The sequence below is a fragment of the Culex pipiens genome, chromosome 1 (genome assembly GCF_016801865.2).
Source record: "Culex pipiens pallens isolate TS chromosome 1, TS_CPP_V2, whole genome shotgun sequence".
NCBI classification, from domain to species: Eukaryota; Metazoa; Arthropoda; class Insecta; order Diptera; family Culicidae; genus Culex; species Culex pipiens.
The window spans coordinates 15628308-15649153 of record NC_068937.1 but is presented as its reverse complement, the minus strand read 5'-3'; the positions used below and the strand labels follow the sequence as shown (position 1 = coordinate 15649153).

At 34.1% G+C, this 20846-nt stretch overlaps 1 protein-coding gene across 4 annotated transcripts in view; it reads left to right on the top strand.

Annotated features, from left to right (window-relative positions):
* The window catches only part of LOC120417697 (myosin heavy chain 95F), a 56821-nt gene extending 36239 nt beyond the window's left edge, over nucleotides 1-20582 (top strand). For 3 of the 4 annotated variants that reach the window (XM_052706626.1, XM_052706620.1, XM_039579841.2), the window contains exons 3-13: nucleotides 1581-1872; nucleotides 7144-7217; nucleotides 7291-8410; nucleotides 8474-8638; nucleotides 10940-11794; nucleotides 11860-12322; nucleotides 14443-14533; nucleotides 14608-14747; nucleotides 15187-15234; nucleotides 19121-19359; nucleotides 19445-20582. In XM_052706626.1, the coding sequence (XP_052562586.1) occupies nucleotides 1689-1872; nucleotides 7144-7217; nucleotides 7291-8410; nucleotides 8474-8638; nucleotides 10940-11794; nucleotides 11860-12322; nucleotides 14443-14533; nucleotides 14608-14747; nucleotides 15187-15234; nucleotides 19121-19359; nucleotides 19445-19794 (3729 nt within the window). In that variant the 5' untranslated portion in view covers nucleotides 1581-1688 and the 3' untranslated portion in view covers nucleotides 19795-20582. The remainder of the gene's footprint in view (nucleotides 1-1580; nucleotides 1873-7143; nucleotides 7218-7290; nucleotides 8411-8473; nucleotides 8639-10939; nucleotides 11795-11859; nucleotides 12323-14442; nucleotides 14534-14607; nucleotides 14748-15186; nucleotides 15235-19120; nucleotides 19360-19444) is intronic. The other variant, XM_039579842.2, reaches the window with a different exon arrangement.
* The last annotated feature ends 264 nt before the right edge of the window (nucleotides 20583-20846 follow it).

The window sequence follows — 20846 nt, the reverse complement described above, 5'->3', positions numbered from 1 at the left end:
ATTACAGTTATTGAGAGCGTTGTTGTTGTGGGATTGTGGCTGCCATTTTTGGAGAGTTCTAGTTGGCGCGGTAGCGCAAACTGTCAAACGAGCGTTACGGTGCGTTACCACTGTCAAATCAAGCGCAAATCGAAGGAGGTGTCTCGTTTCAGCTCGTTTTAGATTTTAATTGAATCGAATTTGTACGAACCGCACGTGGGCGATGGTGTCGAGTGGGTTGACGGAACACCGGATGGAACAACAACAATGAGGATGATGATGACTAATGGGCGCTACGAGTGCTGGTCGTCACGTTATAAATTATACTGGAATAAAAATCACTTCGATAGACGGTCACTCGCCTGGAAAGAGAGTTGTTTGTTAATTATGGTACATAACCTTAATTTTTTTTTATTATTAATTAACGCTACTGTAACGCTTAAGCGTCAAAAGGTAACGCTTCACTCAGGGTTGCCAACTAGATAACGTAAACAAAGCGGTGACAATTTTCAAATTTACCCCTTCAACGCAACTGGAAGAGTTCCGAAGAGTTTGTTGATCGCGTCGTCGTTTGAAAGTCACGCGACGTTTCAGCGTTGACGACGGCGATCGTCAAACGTCACGACGTGACGCGCCGGCGATCCGCGATTACGGCGTTTGTGCATTGTGCTTTCTTCTTGGTTTTCTTTGTTTTTGTTTTCGCTCCACTTTTTTTTTGTTTTCATCGCTGGTATGACACTTTAAGTGCCAAATTGAAGACAACAACCGTGGCGGCGGCGTGCGATCTACATCTCTAATCTGTCATTAAACGGTGTGTGACACTTTGCGCCGTTATCGGTGCCGCGTGAGACGGATTTTAAACCAGGTTTTCAGGTTCCATGGTTTCACGGATGCTTTGTCATCTCGGAGGAGTGACAATAATGGGAAGAAGTGTTATTTCGCGGCAGAAATTAAATTTAACGTTAGCTAACGCTACCCCGTAAGAAATAAGCGTTAGTCGTTGGAGGTAGGGCCGACACAAACGTCAAACCGCTCGACAAATTGCTCATCATTGCTGAATTTCTTCTTTTCTTCGACATTTCTAAATTTAGTATCTTTTTTAGAACCTACCTAGTAGTCACTTCAAAGCCCATCAGCTGATTTGTCTTTCAAAGGTATAATTACATTAAGCAAGGTTGTAGTGGCGCGGCCTTTTCCCCGAACCGACCATAAAGATAATACTGAACGTGTCTTTTCTGCGCTGACAAACCTCGACGGCCGCATACACCTACAACAACTCAGAGCTCACGTACATGAACACCTCCACCGTCACAATAGTACACTACCTACCCATACAAGGTCAAATCCATTGAGTCTCATCATTTCGCTAGAGTTGGCGGCCAAGCCGGTCGGTACTAAATCGTTGACACTTTATCAACCCTATATCAGTTCGCGAAAAAAAAAATAAACCCGATGACTAAGACGCGTTCGACTCCGGATTAGGGATGTTCAAGTACGAAATTGAGTGGAATTCCGTGGTCTGACACAACTCAACGCCTGCTATCTTATCTTATCTCTCTGACCAGGTTCCCTTTTGCTTTTCTCTCTCCGTATAATTTCAGATAGTGATTGCTGGCCAAAACTCGGAGTCGTTCGGAGCGACGGCCACCACAGAACGTGGCCAAGAAAAATTGTAACGTTGTAGGAGTATAGAACAAGCCGCCGCCACCATGTGGGACTCCCAGCTGGTGTGGGCTCGGGACTCCCAGGCCGGCTACATCCAGGGCCGGATCACGGAGATGGGCGCGCACGAGTACGAGGTGCAGCCGGAGGACAACAAGCACCCCAAGCGGAACTGCATCCCGGAGGATATTTTTCCGTCGTGCGAAGCGGTGTCGGACCACGATGATAACTGTGAGTGTGATTTTGGATTTTTTTTAGCGCTGATAAGGTATTTGTTTCAAATTGAATGTTTAAAAATTTTCAACAATTTTGTTTAATTTTTTTGCTAGGTTATCCAATTTTTACATTATTTTATAAAAAAAAATTACAATTCATAATTTTTCAACTAGCTTTTAGCTTTTTTTGTTTCTAAATATTTTTTTTTGTTGTTCAGTTCTATTATTTGATAATTGTTTTTTTTTTTGCAAAATCTTTATAGAAATTTTAGTTCTCAATCTTTGTTTCATATTTTTTATCTTTTTTTTTAGTTTTTTAATATTAAGTTTTGATTTTCATCATTTAAAATTTTTCTGTTTGATTTTTTTAAGTTTTTATCAACTATTTAATTTGCTATTTTTCTTTGTTTTTATTCTATTTTTTTTATGTTTCTAAGTTAATGTTTTCTAAATTCTTAAATTTTCAATTTTTCTATATTTTTTAGTTATTAGAATTTGAATGTATTTAAATGTTTTGATAAATTTTGTTAAGCGTATTTTTTTAAAATTTTTATTTTTTGATTTAATTTTTTTTATATTAAATTCTGTTTTTATTTTGTAAATGTTATATTTATGACCGAGCCACGTACCCTAGTGGTAACGCTTCCGCCTCGTAAGCGGTAGATCGGGGTTCAAATCCCGGCTCGGACCAACACAACTGGTGATCTTTTCCCTTCTGGATTCGATTGCTTAGTAAAGGGAAGGTAGTGTATCGTCACAAACTGGACCTTATCACGACACCTTAGGGAGGCGACCTATGGAATGTTAACATTAACCTAAATATGTTAACATTAGTTGAGTGAAAAACTGCCACTGAATCCGCTTTGTAAATGCCGGCCCCGATACTCTTCACGGGTGTTCCCCTCAGGAACTGGGAAAGATTTACTTTTACTTTTATATTTTTTGCAATTTTACTAATTTACCATTTTTTTTTTCAATTTCATCAATTTAATCAATTTTCGAAATTGTAAAATTTTTGACAAAATTGACTTTTTTATTAATTTTATTAATTATGTAAATTTTATGAATAACGAATTTAACTTTTTTTATTCTATCAGTTTTTATGCATTTTACAAATTTTATCAATTTTTCAATATTGCAAATGTTTTTAGTTGTATAATTTTTTATCACTGATATCAATTTTACCAAATTAATAACATTTGTCAATTTTACCAGTTTTTTCAACTTTTTCAATTTTATAACTTTTATTAAAATCATTAACTTTAGACATTTTGAATTAGTTTTCTCAATTTTACTAATTTATTATTTTTTTTTTTTGTTTCATAAATTTTATCAGTTTTGTTAATTTTGTCAATTTTATAAATCTTATTAATAATTGTGTGCATTTAGTCAATTATATCAATTTTATTATATATATATCAATTGTATCAATCTTACAAATTGTATCAAATAATATGTTTTTCAAAATAAATCAATCTGATAGTATCAGTTAATCAATTTCATATTTTTTATCAATTTTATCTAACTAATGTTGTTAATTCTATCAATTAAACCAAATTTTTAATTTTTTACTCTTTTTCAACTTCGTTAATTTTATCAATCTAACAAATTGTATAAAATTTAAGAATTTTCCCAATTTTGTATTTTTTTAAATTTATCAATCTCATCAATTTTATCATCAGTTTTTTTTTTCAATTCCACGCATTTTTTTCATTTTTATCAAAAATAAAAAAAAATGTTTAAAAATTTCTAGTTTGATTTTCGAATTTTTGGAACAGCAAGGGTCACAAAATGTTTTGTACATTATTTAAATAATTGCTAAAAATAATAAATTACTTTAAAAAATCTTTATTTTTTCCTTTTTTTTGTCTGTGATCCTAATATTTAAAATTTGTAAAAAGTTTTTTCAATGATATTTTTTTTTCATTTTTTGTTTTTTCTCGAGGAAAAGAAATAAATATGAATTGGCTTTTTTTCTCTTTTTAAATTTTTATATTTTATCATTTTTTAATTTTGAGTCAACTTGACAAAAAAATAGTAAATTTTAGTCATTTAAATTATTTTAATAATTTTAACAAATTTTTAACGTTCGTAATGATCTTTTTTCAATTTGTAATGTTTTTCATTATATTTTTTTCTAATATTTCTTTTTTTACTTCCTTTCTTATATTAACTTTGTTGAAATGTAAATATGTGTGACCTTTTTATTGTTGTTTTATTTATGTTTCTATTGATAATGCAATCAATGATAACATTTTTAACTGTTTAAATTTTCAGATTATTGTTTTTTAATTTTTCATTTCTTTTCGTAACTTTCTTCTCGACCATTTCTTGAGCGTTTTATATGGATTTGTTTTTGTTTCTTATCAGCTTCGTACTTACCTTCAAAGCAAAGTACTGGCTGCGTTGAAAAGGGGGGGGGGGGTTATTGGAAAAGTACCTAAAATCATAATAAAATTTTTTCTACTCTAGACTAGAACCTTACTTTAGTGCTCACATCTCTAATCAAGGTTGCCTGATCTTCAAACTGTATTTTATACCAAAAGACGTACCCTCCTATGTCGTACAATAACTTTGTTGTTCAAAAGTATTTATGGAAAGCTCTATTGAATGCTTACTTCGATTCTTCTTACGTGCTCACATCTCTAGGAAGGGTTTCCAAATCCTCAACCTGCATTATAGTTCTAAAGAAATTATCCTTAATTCCCACCTAATATCGTACAATTAGTTAGATTGAATTTAAAGAAATTGAAAGACAGCTGCATTAAATGCTTACTTCAACTCTGCTTAAGTATCAACACCTCTAGGAAGGGTTGCCAAATCTACCAAATTAAAGACATTGCCGTGTTCTCTACAGGGCTTATCTTATGTAGCGCAATGAGTTTGATTTAGTTTGGGGTTAGGTACTTAAGGTTACCTCAAAATGCTCCATTCGGTTTACTTAAGTGCTCACATTTTAAGACAGGGTTGCCAAAACTTCAATCTTTATTTTTTAAGAAAACGTTACATCAGTTCACCTTAAGTGCCCACATCTCTATCCAAGGTTGCCAAATTATAAAATCATCAAAGTAAACGCTATATTATGTTCACATTTTAAAGAAATTTGTTCACATTAAAAATTCGCTCCACCTTTCTCAAGCGATCCGAAAAAAAAACCCAACCAACCATCGCGATTGCCGAGGCTGATTGCACTCAACGGCTTAAACGAGTGTAATCAAATTTACATGGAAATCATTTATGCGCGATTTAGAATGCACTCCGCTCAGATGTCTTCTTCCTCGCCATTTTTTTGTTTTGTTTTGTCTTTCAGCAGTACAAGATTGCTTAGACCTATCTACGTACAAGAGGGTGGAGTAGTGGGTGGGAACCACCACCCACTCGTTAATGCAATAAATCTTTACCCGGTACATGGGTGGTAATTAACAGGGTGTTTAGCAGCAGTCACACATTCGCGGTTAACGGCATTGTTTTAGAGTTTCGCATGACAGACGGCAACATGCAATGCAATAATAAGTTCGGAACAGTTGATTGTGGTGCAATCGTCATGATGTTGATACACATGTTGTGAAATGGTACAGCATAATGTTGGAAGTTAACCTTAATCGTGGGCAGATTTAGAAGAAGAAAAATGCTAATTAGGTTAAGATTTGTTCTGCAATTAAGAAGAAACAGCTTATCAAATTCAAAGCTAAAGGAGATATTACACTACATCAAACATCATTTTTAAAATTGGCAAGACACCTTTGCTGAAAAACCTTGATTTAAAAAAAAAAAAAGACAAACTGTACAAACACAAAAAGATCTTTGCTAAATTCAAAACATTTTTTCATGAAATATAATATCTCCTTAGGAAACTATCTCGAAGCTCGCAAGTTTTCTATGGCAAAATCTTGCCGTCTTGTCGACATCGCCAATTAGAGCGCTCCTCTATTTCAAGCTCTTGTCGATTCAATCCACTGGAATTTCATTTGTTTTGCTGTTTAAAATGCAATCCCGCTAATTGGTGCGCTGATTGGTGACAGTTATGGCACCGATTAGCCATAATGGCGGTCACTATAATATTTGTACTTTAAAGTGAGTGAAAACTGCTTCGAATTAATTTAGCAGCGTTTGGAAGGGGGTTGCCAAAGTGTTTGTTAATATTTATTAAATCATAACAAAAGGAAATTGTGGCCATTCTTGATGAAGGTGCAAATTTTTTCTCAGCATTTCTGAAATAAATCGCTTACAAATTAGCAGAAATCAAATTGCTTTTTGTTTTGAAAAAGAAAATCATTTAAAAATCAAAAATACAAAAATAATCAAAAATACTAAAAAAATTAAAAATATAATATTACAACAATAAAAAAAATAAATACAAAAAAACAAAAATAGAAAAAAAAGGAAAAATACAAAAATACAGAAATACAAAAATACAAAAATACAAAAATACAAAAATACAAAAATACAAAAATACAAAAATACAAAAATACAAAAATACAAAAATACAAAAATACAAAAATACAAAAATACAAAAATACAAAAATACAAAAATACAAAAATACAAAAATACAAAAATACAAAAATACAAAAATACAAAAAAACAAAAATACAAAAATACAAAAATACAAAAATAAAAAAATACAAAAATACAAAAATACAAAAATACAAAAATACAAAAATACAAAAATACAAAAATACAAAAATACAAAAATACAAAAATACAAAAATACAAAAATACAAAAATACAAAAATACAAAAATACAAAAATACAAAAATACAAAAATACAAAAATACAAAAATACAAAAATACAAAAATACAAAAATACAAAAATACAAAAATACAAAAATACAAAAATACAAAAATACAAAAATACAAAAATACAAAAATACAAAAATACAAAAATACAAAAATACAAAAATACAAAAATACAAAAATACAAAAATACAAAAATTCAAAAATACAAAAAAAAGTTCAACAATACAAAAAACACAAAAATCAAAAAATCCAAATATCAAAAATACAAAGATAAAAAAATAAATAAAAATGACAAAATTGTTTTCAATGACAAGATTGACAGAATTAACAAAATTCACAAAATTCACAAAATTTACAAAATTTACAAAAGGACAACAAGACAATAGGACAATAGGCAAAACATAAAAGGATAAAAGGACTGGGTAAACGGACATAACAACATATAACTGTCAAATTTTAGTTTAAATTGCCAATCATAGCTGATTTCATGTTTATTAAGTAGGTCAAAATGAGATACCTAACATATTTTTTTACTCTTTACCATTTCAGGTGAATTAATGTTCCTAAATGAGGCTACCCTGCTAGACAATATCAAGAACCGATATTACAAAGACAAAATTTACGTAAGTTTCCCTTAAGCATAACCTCAAAATGTCAAAAAAAAATCCTCGCTACTATTGTTGTCCCTTTCGCCAGACGTACGTCGCCAACATCCTGATCGCGGTCAACCCGTACAAGGAGATTCGTGACCTGTACGCCAAGACGACCATCAAGCGGTACAATGGCAAGTCGCTGGGCGAGCTGCCGCCGCACGTGTACGCCATCGCGGACAAGGCGATCCGGGACATGCGCGTGCTGAAGCTGTCCCAGTCGATCATCGTGTCGGGCGAGTCGGGCGCCGGTAAGACCGAGAGTACCAAGTACCTGCTGAGGTATTTGTGCGATGCGGCGTCCGCGGCAGGGCCGATCGAGACGAAGATCCTGGACGCGAATCCGATCCTGGAGGCGTTTGGCAATGCGAAGACGACGCGGAACAATAACAGCTCGCGGTTTGGGAAGTTTATCGAGGTGCATTACGACGGGAAGTGCCAGGTTGTGGGAGGTCACATTTCGCACTACTTGCTGGAGAAGAGCCGGATATGTACGCAGAGTCCGGAGGAGCGGAACTACCACGTGTTCTACCTGCTTTGTGCTGGAGCTCCGCAGCAGTTGAGGGATAAGCTGTTGATTGGGAAGCCGGATGACTACCGGTATCTGTCCGGATGTACGCAGTACTTCTCTTCAGCGGAGACCGACCGCAAGATTCCAAACTCGCAAAAGTCCAAGAACCACATGGCGAAGGGTTCGCTGAAGGATCCCATCCTGGACGATTACAACGACTTCCAAGACCTGGACCAGGCCCTCACCCGGTTGGGCTTGTCCGAGGGACAGAAGTTTGAAATCTACGGACTGGTCGCCGCCGTCCTGCACCTCGGCAACGTCAGCTTCGAGGACAACCCGGAAGACGCCAAGGGTGGATGCCGCGTGGCGACCAGCTCCGAACGGGCCATCACCATCACGGCCAAGCTGATCGGACTGGACCCTTCGGAGCTGAGGCAGGCGCTCGTGTCCAGGGTGATGCAGAGCAAGGGCGGTGGCATCAAGGGAACCGTCATCATGGTCCCACTCAAGGTGTACGAAGCGAACAACGCCCGGGATGCGCTGGCCAAGGCGCTGTACTCGCGACTCTTTGACCACATCGTGTCGCTGATCAACGCGAACATTCCGTTCCAGGCGTCGAGCTACTACATTGGCGTGCTGGATATTGCTGGGTTTGGTGAGTTGGCGAGTTCCTCTTTAGAAGGTGTTCAAATTTCTAACCTCAATTTGCCTTTTGCAGAATACTTTACCGTGAACTCGTTCGAGCAGTTCTGCATCAACTACTGCAACGAGAAGCTGCAAAAGTTCTTCAACGACAACATTCTGGCCGCCGAGCAGGACCTGTACAAGCGGGAAGGGCTGAACGTGCCGGAGATCAAGTTTACCGACAACCAGGACATTATTGGTGAGTGTTATGCTTTGAGAATAAAAATTTGGGGTCAAAAATAAGAATTCTAGAATTTTTCTAATTTAAAATATTAGATTTTTTGAATTTTTGAAACTTCAGGAATTTTTGGATTTTATGTGGAATTTTAAAAAAATTGGAAATATTTAAAATTTTGATTTTTAGAATTTATTGGTTTTTTTTATTTTCTGGATTATTTGTATAATTTATAATTTTTGTTTTTTTTAGAATAATTTTTTTTTGAATATTTAGAATTTAATACAAATTTTAAATTCTGAAACTTTTAGTATTTTTTTATTTTTTTTTAATTTCAAGATTTTTGAAAATTTAGAAATTTTCAAAAATTTGGATTTGGTATTATTTATAATTTTTGTCTTTTTTTTAATTTTTAGAATAATTTTAATTTTTTGAATATTAAGAATTTTTTTAAATTTTTAAATATTTAGAATTTTATCAAAAATTTAAAATCTTGAATTTTTAATTTGTTTTAATTTTTAGAATTTTTGTATTTCTTGGAATTTTCAAAAATCTTCAAAATTTCAAATTAAAAAAAAATTGAATTGTTGATTTTTTTTAATTAAAAAAAATTTTTTTTTTGATTTTGTTGAATTTAAAAAAAATGATTTTTTTGGAAATCTTAAAATCTTTAGGAATCTTAGAAATTTTTACTCAAAAAATCCAAAAAATCGCAAAATTCAAAAATTTCCTAACTTTTGCAGAATTAAAAAAAAATCAAAAATTCCAACGCCTATAAATAGATTTCAAAAATATCTAGAATTTCAAAAAAATTCCAAACGTTCCATTTTTTTTTTAATTTTATGAAAATTTGGATTTTTTTTGAAATTTAGATTTTTTTTAAATTTTTGGAATTTTTTATTTTTTATCTAAAATTTTATTTTTTTTTGGAAATTTTGGAATTTTTAGAATTTTTAGAACTTTTTGGATTTTTTTAAGTTTTTGGAACTTGAAAATATTTTGAATTTAGCCGAGCTTCCGTGGCCGTGAGGTTACGGGTTTCGCCTTGTAAGCGGAAGGTGATGGGTTCGATTCCTGGCTGGCTCGACAAAGTCAGTTCCCTTCTAAGAGCAAATCTGCTCACTGGGAATACTGACCGGTAGGGGATGAGTTTCGACTAACGGCGTGCTGGGTTTCCAATCCAGAGGTCGTGAGTTCGATTCTCGTACCGGGATGATGAAGTTTAAAAAAAAAATCAAAATTAAAAAAAATAATTTTTTTTAGTCCCTGTTTTTTTATTTTTTTGGTTTTTAAATTTTTTTAAATTTAATATTTTTTTTTTATTTCTTGGATTTTTTTTTGAATTCTCTAATTTTTTAGAATATTTTTTATCTATATATTTTTTTTGAATTTCTTGAATTTTTGGAATTTTTGATTTTTTTTATTATTGTTTGAGTTTGATTTTTTTAAAGAGTTTTAAAATTTGTTTTAATTTTATTTAAGACATTTGAGGAATTTTAAAAATTTTATGAATGTTTAGAATTTTAGGAAATTTATAAATTTAAGAATCTGATTTTTTTTAAATTAAGAATTTTAAGAATTATAAAAACTTTTAGAATTTTAAGAATTTTAAAAATTCTAAGAATTTTAAAAATTCTAAGAATTTTAAATTTTTTAAGAATTTTAAATTTTTTAAGAATTTTAAGACTATTAAGAATTTAAGACTTTTAAGAATTTAAGATTTTTAAGAATTTTAAGAATTTTAAGAAATCTAAGAATTTTATGAATTTTAAGAATTTTAAGAATTTTAAGAATTTTAAGAATTTTAAAATTTTTAAGAATTTTAAGAATTTTAAGAATTTTAAGAATTTTAAGAATTTTAAGAATTTTAAGAATTTTAAGAATTTTAAGAATTTTAAGAATTTTAAGAATTTTAAGAATTTTAAGAATTTTAAGAATTTTAAGAATTTTAAGAATTTTAGGAATTTTAAGAATTTTAAAAATTTTAAGAATTTTAAGAATTTTAAGAATTTTAAGAATTATAAGAATTTTAAGAATTTCAAAAGTTTTAAGAATTTTGAGAATTTTAAGAATTTTAGTATTTTTAAGAATTTTAAGAGTTTTAAGAATTTTAAGAATTTTAAGAATTTTAAGAATTTTTAATTTTGATTTTTTTTAAGGATTTTAAGAATTTTAAGAATTTTAAAAATTTTACGAATTTTACAAACTTAACGAATTTAAAGAATTTTTCGTATTTTACATATTAATTTTTTTTAAGAATTGTTTGATTCTTTTTATTTTAATAATTTTAGAATTTTACTTATAATTTCTTGTCACTCTTTCCAGAACTGATCGAGTCCAAATCTAGCGGCATCTTCAACCTACTGGACGAGGAGTCCAAGCTTCCGAAGCCGTCGTACGCCCACTTTACCTCGGAGGTCCACTCGGCCTGGCAGGGTCACTACCGGCTGTCGTTGCCGCGCGCTTCCCGCCTGAAGGCACATCGCGTCCTCCGTGACGACGAGGGCTTCCTGGTGCGGCACTTTGCCGGTGCCGTTTGCTACAATACGAACCAATTCATCGAGAAGAACAACGACGCGCTGCACGCCTCGCTGGAGGGACTCGTCCAGGAGTCGGAGAACCCGCTGCTGAAGCGACTGTTTGCCAGCGGAAAGGTTGGCGCCACCAAGGGCAAGCTGGCCTTCATCTCGGTCGGGTCCAAGTTCAAGACGCAGCTCGGTGAGCTGATGGACAAGCTGGAGAAGAACGGCACAAACTTTATCCGCTGTATCAAGCCGAACAGTCGCATGATCGATCACGAGTTCGAGGGCGGACTGGCGCTGGCCCAGCTCAAGTGTTCTGGCACGACGTCGGTGCTCGAGCTGATGGAGTACGGCTACCCGTCGCGCGTTCCGTTCAACGAGCTGTACAACATGTACAAGAGCTTCCTGCCGCCGGAGTTGGCCCGGCTCAACCCGCGGACGTTCTGCGAAGCGATGCTGCACTCGCTCAAGCTCAACAACAAAGATTTCAAGTTTGGCATCACCAAAGTCTTCTTCCGGCCGGGCAAGTTTGTCGAGTTTGATCGCATCATGAAGTCCGACCCGGAGAACCTGAAGGCGATCGTGGCCAACGTCAAGAAGTGGCTGGTGCGCTCGCGCTGGATCAAGTCGGTGTTCTGTGCAATTTGCGTGATCAAGTGTAAGTCCCCCCTTCTCTCTAATACCACCAAGATCCCATTACAATAACCCTCCTCAATCCAACAGTGAAAAACCGCATCATCTACCGCAACAAGTGCGTCCTGCTGGCCCAGAAGACGATCCGGGGCTACCTGGCCCGCAAGCGCCACCAGCCGCGCATCAAGGGCATCGTGAAGATCAACGCGATCAAGACGAACCTGGGCAAGATGCAGGAGGTCGCCACGCAGCTGAAAACCGAACGGGACAGCATGCTGCGGCAGGTCGCCGACATCCAGCGCGCCATCGAGGACGCCGTCGGCCGGATCAAGGGCAACGCCCGGATTAGCCCGGCGGAGATTGACGCGCTGTACGCGGGCGTCATGTCGAAGATTGACGCCCAGATGAAGACGATCCACGTGAAGCTGCAGGAGCAGCGGAACGCCGAGGAGCAGGAGCGGCTGCGCAAGATCCAGGCCGCGCTGGAGGCGGAACGGCGCATCAAGGAGGAGGAGGAGCGGCGGTTGCGCGAGGAGGAGGAGAACCGGAGGAAGTGAGTAGAGAGTTTTTTTAACTTTATTTAACATTCGTAATTTCAAAAAATTTCACAAATTGCATAATTTCTCAGATAAACATTTAAAAAAAAATAATCTTTATCCTCAAACTCACTAACTCACTCACTCATTCATCACAAACTTACTCAATCTCACCAAACTCACTCACTCGAATTATCCAAGTGAGATGACTAACTGTGAGAGAGTGAATGTGAATGAGAGAGTAAATTTTCATTCTCACTTAAAATGCGATGTCTCACTTACTGACTCACCAGCTATCTTACTCACTTTGAAAAAGGTAGGAGAGAGTGAGAGTGAGTTGGTGAATGACATTAGAGTAAAATTTATAAAGTCAAAAGATTTTAATTTTTTAGATTTTGTTTAATTTGTTTTTTTTTTTTGTTTGATCCGAATTTTTCATATTTTTTAAATTATCAAAAATATTACTTTAGATTTTAAAGTAAATTTTGTTATTTTTTTAAATTTCTGAATCTCTTTTTAATTCCTTATTTTTATTTTTTTTTTGAATTTTATTTTACATGTTTTTTTATTTTTATTTTTTTATAACATTTTGAATTTATGAAATTAAAAAAAAAAATCGAATCAATGGATTCTTTTTTGAACGTTTTTTGCTCGTCATCTGAATGAATGTAACATTTCTTTATTTAAATTATAAAAATTAAAAAAAAAAAAACTTCAAAAATACCACAACAATAAACAATAAAAAGTTTGAAAATTTAAAAAAAATATAGAATAAAAAAATAACCAATATAAAAAAAATCAGTAAAAAATTAATTGAAAAATTTTAACTAAAAATTCAAACAAATTACTGAATATTTAACGAATTGAATTCGAAAGAAAATGATAAAAAAAACAACAAATTAAAAAAATCAAAGAGTAATAAAAATATTAAAATAAAATTTTAAAAATAAACCTTAATAATTTTGAAATTTTGAGGATTAGATATTTTTTATAGAATCTCAATCATATCTTATAATACGAAGTCTCATTTTGACCAAACTCACTCTCACTTATCTCACTCACTTTTTTAATCACTCTATAAGTGAGAGAAGAGTAATATTTATCATTAAAAAGAAAATGTATTTTTTTTAAATATATTTTCATTATCACTTATAACTTACAAAATCGCTTACCTCACTCTACATTTGAATAATTCTTTAGGCGAGATGAGTGAGTAAATGTGTATAAATGAGAGCGTAAGATTAGCAAAATTGAGAGAGAAAATTAAATCTTTTTTTTTTGTCTTATTTATTAACGCTCACTAACTCAGTTCAGTGAAGTTGAGTGAGTGAATGCAAATGAGTGGGTGAATGAAAAAAAAGAGCGAGCTAGTGAGAATAATGAGATGAGTTGAGATAGAAAGAGGGGATACAATTTTCCTCTTGTTTAATTTTCATCATCACTCATAATGTGATGTCCCACTTACAAAAGCGCTATTCTCACTCAATATCTAAAACTGAGTTGAGTGATTTAGCGTGAATGGGTGAGTGGAAAGATGAGTGAAATTTTCATTAGCTCTCACTCACTCAGATGAGTTGACTTGGGTGATTTAGTTTTAGTGAGTTAGTGGATGAGAGGAGTAAGTTAGAAAATATAAATGGATTCAAATTATTGTTTTGTTAAATTTGAAATAAATTGTTGTTAATTAATTTCTCAATTGGAAACAACTCTCTCACTCATCTAACTCATCACTTTTAGATGATGCGATAAAAACGATTTATATTGAAGTTTTTATCATAATGAATTGTTGTATTACTTACAAATCAATTATCCCATTATATAGGTGACAAAAGTGAGTAAAAGTTTAATGAGTGAGTGAGATTTATGAGTAAGACTGAAAATTTTATTTTTTATATTACTCATATTTATCACTAAATTTCTAAATCATTCTTCAAATTTTCTCACTCTCTCACTCACCTTTCTCACTTTTACTCACTCAACTTGCTTGTAAAAGTGTTTAAGATATCCATTTGATGCGTTAAAAAAATAATTTTAAATTCAAAGGAATACAACGTAACAAATTTTATCAGAACTGTTTATATTTTATGTTTATTTTTCCTCAAACTTTTGAAACTAATTTGAAACTATCTCTTTTCAGGAAAGCTGAGATGGAAGCTAGACGCAAAGAGGAGGAAGTACGCCGTCTGAGACAGGAAGAGGAGGACCGGAAGGCGGCTCTTGCTCTGCAGGTAATGGATTCCCGACTTTTAAACTATTTCTCGACTTTCATTCTCGAACTTTTGCTCATCATCCCCAAACACAGGCCCAGCTGGAAAAGGAAGCCCAGGAGGACATCAAGTACCGCCAGCAGCTGGAGCAGGAACGGCGCGACCACGAGCTGGCCCTCCGGCTGGCCCAAGAATCCAACGGCCAGGTCGAGGACAGCCCACCGTTGCTGAGAAAGTATGTATTTGGTCTTTGTTTGGTCAGAGTTTTTTTTCTCTTTCTCTGCTGTTCTATTCAATTATGCAAACTTTACATGAGTTTGTCTGTAGTTTCTGATTTCTCTATTTTTTCATCTAGATCCTTTTTTTTCATTTTAAAATCAACAGGCTTGCAATTTTCGATGATTTATTTGTAAAAACTTGGTATTCCTTCATTCTTTGTTTTCAGTGCCATTTTTTCAATTATATAACTTTGACTTTGACTGTAAATATTCAAAATTTGAATCCTGTAAATTTTCACCTCAGTCAACTTCCCTGCTGGTCTGTCTGCTGATCCTTTTCTCGTTTCCATCGAACTGTCGTACAGCTTTTCCTCCTTCTTGAGCCAAACAAAACAAAACCTACAATGAAAAAAACAATCTTACCACATAACACAATGTATTCAATCATTTCCACAGCGGTACGCCAGAAGTTACACCTTTGGGTAATCCAAATCGATTGATCAGGTATTTGTCGTTTTACTCTTGCAAACACTCACACAAGCAAAATTCCTCCTCCTCCTCTGAATATAGAAAAGAAAAACTAGTTTTGAAAAGCGCTAGAAATCCGCTCTGTCCGCATGCCTTTAGAATTAGAGAGTAGTGATGCTAACTTTGTTTGCTGTAGAACACACTTTCCTTCCTTTCGCCTATCACACACTGTGTAATCGTCCTCATTTTGGGAGTTTTCATCAGAATGAAAAGTCAATATCACATCTACAATCAATGGGTTTTGTTGCGTGAAATGGTGAAAAAAATTCAAAACAAGAGAAAATAACTCATCGATTGTTGAGCCTATCCTCTTGGAGCAAGACAGTAAGCAAGAGAGCAACTCTCTTTGCCGAAAAAATAATCTCATTTTCTCTGTCCAACGGAGCAAAGAGAGTTACTCTGTTGCTCACTGACTTGCCACGAGGATTCATCAGTAGCCGGCCGTATCGCCATGCTTATAACTACGACTTTAAACCATTATCATCAATATTCTCATGTCAGTGTTAATTTGTCTTTTGGTCTATTCATCATCAACAGCTATTCTCCTGCACTATATGTTATAAATTTACTTTTCATGCTTTGAAATTACCTACGTCTTCCCGTTTGACCATGAAATATGTTTAGTTTTTTTTTTAAAGAAATACCGTATCTACAAAAATACTATTTTTTTAATACTTTCGGTGTTCAACAATGTTAAATTTGCAATAAAATATCGAATTAATAAATAAGTATTTGTGTGCAAAAAGGTCAAAACTCAGTCTGTCATATACAGTCCAGACTCGATTATTCATATTATTATTATTTACCGAAGTTCGATTATCCGAAGGTTTTGTAAGAGACTTCTAATAATCAAATCACGAACAATTTTTTTTCTTATTTTAAACAACAAATTTGAGTTCTGCAAACCCGAAAAAACGAAACTATTGGCACTACGCCCCCCGGGGCATGGCCTTCCTCTAACGTGGGATTTCTGCTCCAGCGCCTCTGACGAGACAGGAGAAACCGGGACCGACGTTTTACTTCACCATCCGATAGAAGCTCAGTGGATAAGGCGGGAATCGAACCCGCGTCTCATAGCATCATCGGGATCGGCAGCCGAAGCCGCTACCCCTGCGCCACGAGACCCACTAACCCATTTTAGTCAAATTTGAATGGTTTATTGCTTGTAAAATTGAAAAATGCATTTTTTCAATATTTCATCATCGCCATATTGGCCGCCATCTTGGATTTAAACATTTTCAATCACTTTAGAATAGTTTACAATAAAAAAAACAACGAAAAAAAATCTATTGTGTGATTCGATTATCCGAAGTGAAATTTTGCCAAGGCCATCGGATAATTGAGTCTGGACTGTATTGCGTATTTAACAAAAAAATACTCAAATTTTCATTATTTGAAAAAAAATGTATTGAAACGACATAAAATTTTAAATGGACTTTATTTTTTTTAATCCTTTATTAGGCTAGTAATGAGCTCAAAGAGAATGTAAAACTCAATATTAACAAAAATGCTCAAAAAACGGTCAAGGAAAGGGTCACGAAAAGATTTTTCTTAAGCGGTACGTAGCTGAAAGGGGACAGAAAAGGAATGTAGCGTTTGACGTTTGCAATATGTTATAATATAGATTTTTTATTTCAATTCAACTGAAAATTACAAACATTTACATAATTTTGTATTCGATTTAAGAAAAATCCCCGTTAAAATCCAGAATAACCTCATAAGATTGAATCTCAAAACGTAGAATCTAGAAATGCCAAAACAAATATAAGGACGGATTTAGCTTGTCACTCAGAATGCAGTAAACAGAGAATAATCGTTAAATTTTCTGGCAAAAAATCTAAAATTCAGAAATTTTGAAATTTATAAATTTAGAAATAGCAAAAAAAATCAAAACTTCAAAAAGTTAAAGCAAAATAAAAAAAAATGTATTCATGTATTCCAAAAATCTGAAATTTTAAAAATTCAAAAATACAAAATTCAAATATTACAAAAAAAAAATTAAGATCTCCAAACTTTATAAACACAAAACTTCAATGATTTTGAAATCCATAAATTCAAGAATTTTTAAAATAAAAAAATGCATATTTTTTTTAATTTTAAGACATAAAAATTCTAATATTTGACATTCAGTAATTTCAATTTCTAGAATTAAAATGTTAAGAAATTCAAAAAAAGATTTATGCTCAGAAATTTAAAAAATGCTCATGCTCAGAAATTCAAAAATTCAAGAATTTAAATATTTAAAAATTCTAAAATTTAAAAAAGAAAAATGCAATCAATCTAAAATTAAAAAAAATGAAAAAAAACTAAAATTTTAAAATTCAAATAAAAACTTAAAAAAACATTTTCAAAAATTTATTAAATTAATAAGGACTTGAAAAATTTAAATACAATCACATACGTATTCGATTATCCAAAGTCTTTGTCAAAATTTCACCATGGATTATCATTAAATTTTTATTCATAATTTGACGCCATAATTCTAAAATTGAAAAGTTCAGAAATTCAAAAAGCAAGAATTAAAATATTTCAAAATTCCAAAATTCAAGCAGATAGAAAAGCAAACATTTTAGAATTTAAAAAAAAATATGATCTGAAAGAAAATTAAAATTTTAAATTCAAAATAAAATAACTTGAAAAAAATATTTTCCAAAACTTTGGGACTTGAAAAATTTAGAGATGATAGAGAGAGATGAAGAAAGATTTGAAAAGGGTTTGTTCAAATACTACGTCTAGAGATTTAGAGAAAATAGTGGAAATATGGAGAGATGTTTTGAGAAGGTGGTCAGAAATTAAGAGAAGATAGACAGCGGACGGAGAGATTGAGGGAAGATGAAAAGTTATTTAGAGAAGAGAAGACGGAGTGAGGTTGAGATAATATTAGGCGTACGCCATAAGAGAAAATCGAAAGAGAATTAGAGAAGATATTATGAGAGTTTATAGGAGAAAATGTATAGAAGATGAAAAGGTTAAGAGCAGAAAGAGAGAAGATAAAAAGAGATTTAGAGAAGATAGAAAGAAGATGAAAATAAATCGAGATAAGAGATTTAGAAGGCGAAAAGTGGCTGAGAGAAAATACAGAGAAGATGAGAAGAAGAATTGAGAGAGATTTAGAGAAGATGGAAGGACTGGCAGGATAAAAAGAGATAGAGCGTGATTTAGAGAAAGATAGAGAAAAGGATAGTTAAAGAATAATGTAAAGATAGTAAGAGATTGACTAAGACTTTATATAAAATCTTTTAATCTTTCTCAATGAAAGACACTCACAGACACATTTTTTTCTATATTTCTATCCCTTCCTCATTTGTTTCTCTCACTTCTTTGCAGGTTCCTGTATTTTTGTAAGAAAATGCAAAAATCTCTCCTGTTCTTTTTATTTTGCTTTGTCTGATTCTTAGATAGTATGACTAGAGTTTCAACTGACTAGTTTCAACTAGAGTTAAAGTTGAATTCTTATGAAAATTTATATTCTGAAAATACAATCAGAACCATTCTAACCTTTTTTCAACTTGATAGAATAAAATAATTGCTGATTCAAATCATAACATTTTACTGCACTTTAGCTTTCTTCATTGTCTTTGCTAATCAATCCAGCATTTCGCGTAGCATACCCCTGTAGCACCATTTTCCAGAGCCCTCTTCAGAGTTTTCCTCTGTCTGCACTACGCCGTCCGTACCCTGACCCTGCCGTCAAGAGACTAAACACTCGTAGCTTCCCCGTAGTCGTTAGATCCAGCAATCTCTTCTCTAACCCCACCACATCCAGCATGGCACCTGGAAGCAATGACCCGCAGTCCCGCTCCTTTCCCCGTCTGTAATTTGTCTTCCAAATTGTAATCAACACTTTTCACTCCGTTATCAGATCTGAAGCGATCCGCGCCCAGCAGCAGCTGATCGAGAAGCAAAAGCACGACCTCAGCAAGTGGAAGTACTCGGAGCTGCGCGACGCCATCAACACCAGCTGCGACATTGAGCTGCTGGAGGCGTGCCGGCACGAGTTCCACCGCCGCCTGAAGGTGTACCACGCGTGGAAGGCAAAGAACCGCAAGCGCACCACGATGGACGAGAACGAGCGGGCGCCGCGCAGCGTCATGGAAGCTGGTGTGTATTTTTAGACGGCGTGCCTTCCGAGGGGGGTTGTCAAAGGGAGGGGTTGTTTTAATCGAGCTTTTTCGTTTGTTTACAGCGGCACGCGCGCCGCCCCGGCTGCCCCAGAAGCAGGACCTGACGAACGGGTCGGTGCACCGGTACTTCCGGATTCCGTTCGTGCGGCCGAGCAACAACCCGGAGGACGCGAACAAGCGCGGCTGGTGGTACGCGCACTTTGACGGGCAGTACGTGGCCCGCCAGATGGAGCTGCACGCGGACAAGCCGCCCATTCTGCTGGTGGCCGGCGTCGACGACATGCAGATGTGCGAGCTGAGCCTGGAGGAGACGGGACTGACGCGGAAGCGCGGCGCGGAGATTCTCGAGCACGAGTTTAACCGCGAGTGGGAGCGGAACGGCGGCAAGCCGTACAAGAAGGCGGGCAAGTAGTCCCTTTAAAAGTTTTTCCCAAGTAAGTATTTTTTTCGCGAAGATGAAGTTGATGAAGAAGAAGTTCGGAAGATGATTTTCGAGTGTCTTGCTTTTTGGTGCCTTTTTTCAAAAATCTGAAAATTCAACAAAATTGACCAAAACTTATATATTTTTTAAAATACATTCCGGGTGCGTTTGACACATTCAAAATAACAAAAAAAAAATCGGTAATTCCAGTGTTCGCGAGAATTCCACTTTATTTCATGCAATATATTTTCCGTATTATGAAACCGCAGAGTTAAGAAACACTAGCAAATAGTCAGCTTTTTATTGTAGTTTGAACACGACTGTTTTAATTTATGCTTAAAGACAATTTGTATTAGCAGCGCAAGTTCGTGATTGAGGATTTAAATTCTTTTAGTTGTTTGAAAACAAAAATTAAGCAAAAAAAAAACATTATTTTACAGCAAGCATTAAAAAATAAAATAAATGGTGTGTAGTGAAGGAAAGATTTAGCGCGACGTTTCCCGCCCCTCTTCCCAAACTAAATATATATTTATTAGACATACAAAATTTCGGAAAGATTGCCGTCTAGCAAACAAGAGAATTTAAAAACAACCTATAATCGTTCAATATAATATCTGTTGGTGTCTGAGACCATTTAAAGAAATCAAACAAGAAAGTTTAAAAATGTTTAAAAAGAGACTTTTCTAACACATAGTAGCTAAAATAATTAAAACAAATAAAACTATTTTGGCGTGAATCAAAACCAAGACTCAACAACTCGAGAGTGCTAACGTTCTATCCGTAACACTACAGCAAGGTTCTTTATTTTTACTTGTGTGCAGAAAGACAGAGACAGAGCTAGTTTCTAAAACTAGGCAGACTAATTTAATATAATACAAACAAAAAATACTACACACGAAGGAAGAGATCATTTATTGAATAAAGTGCTGATGGTTTTATGATGAAATAAAGTGAAGGCTTTCAATACCTTAGAACTTGAAAGAAACCCCAATTGAGAACATCTCCACAAAACGTCCAATAAATACAGCATCTATTTTTTTGCA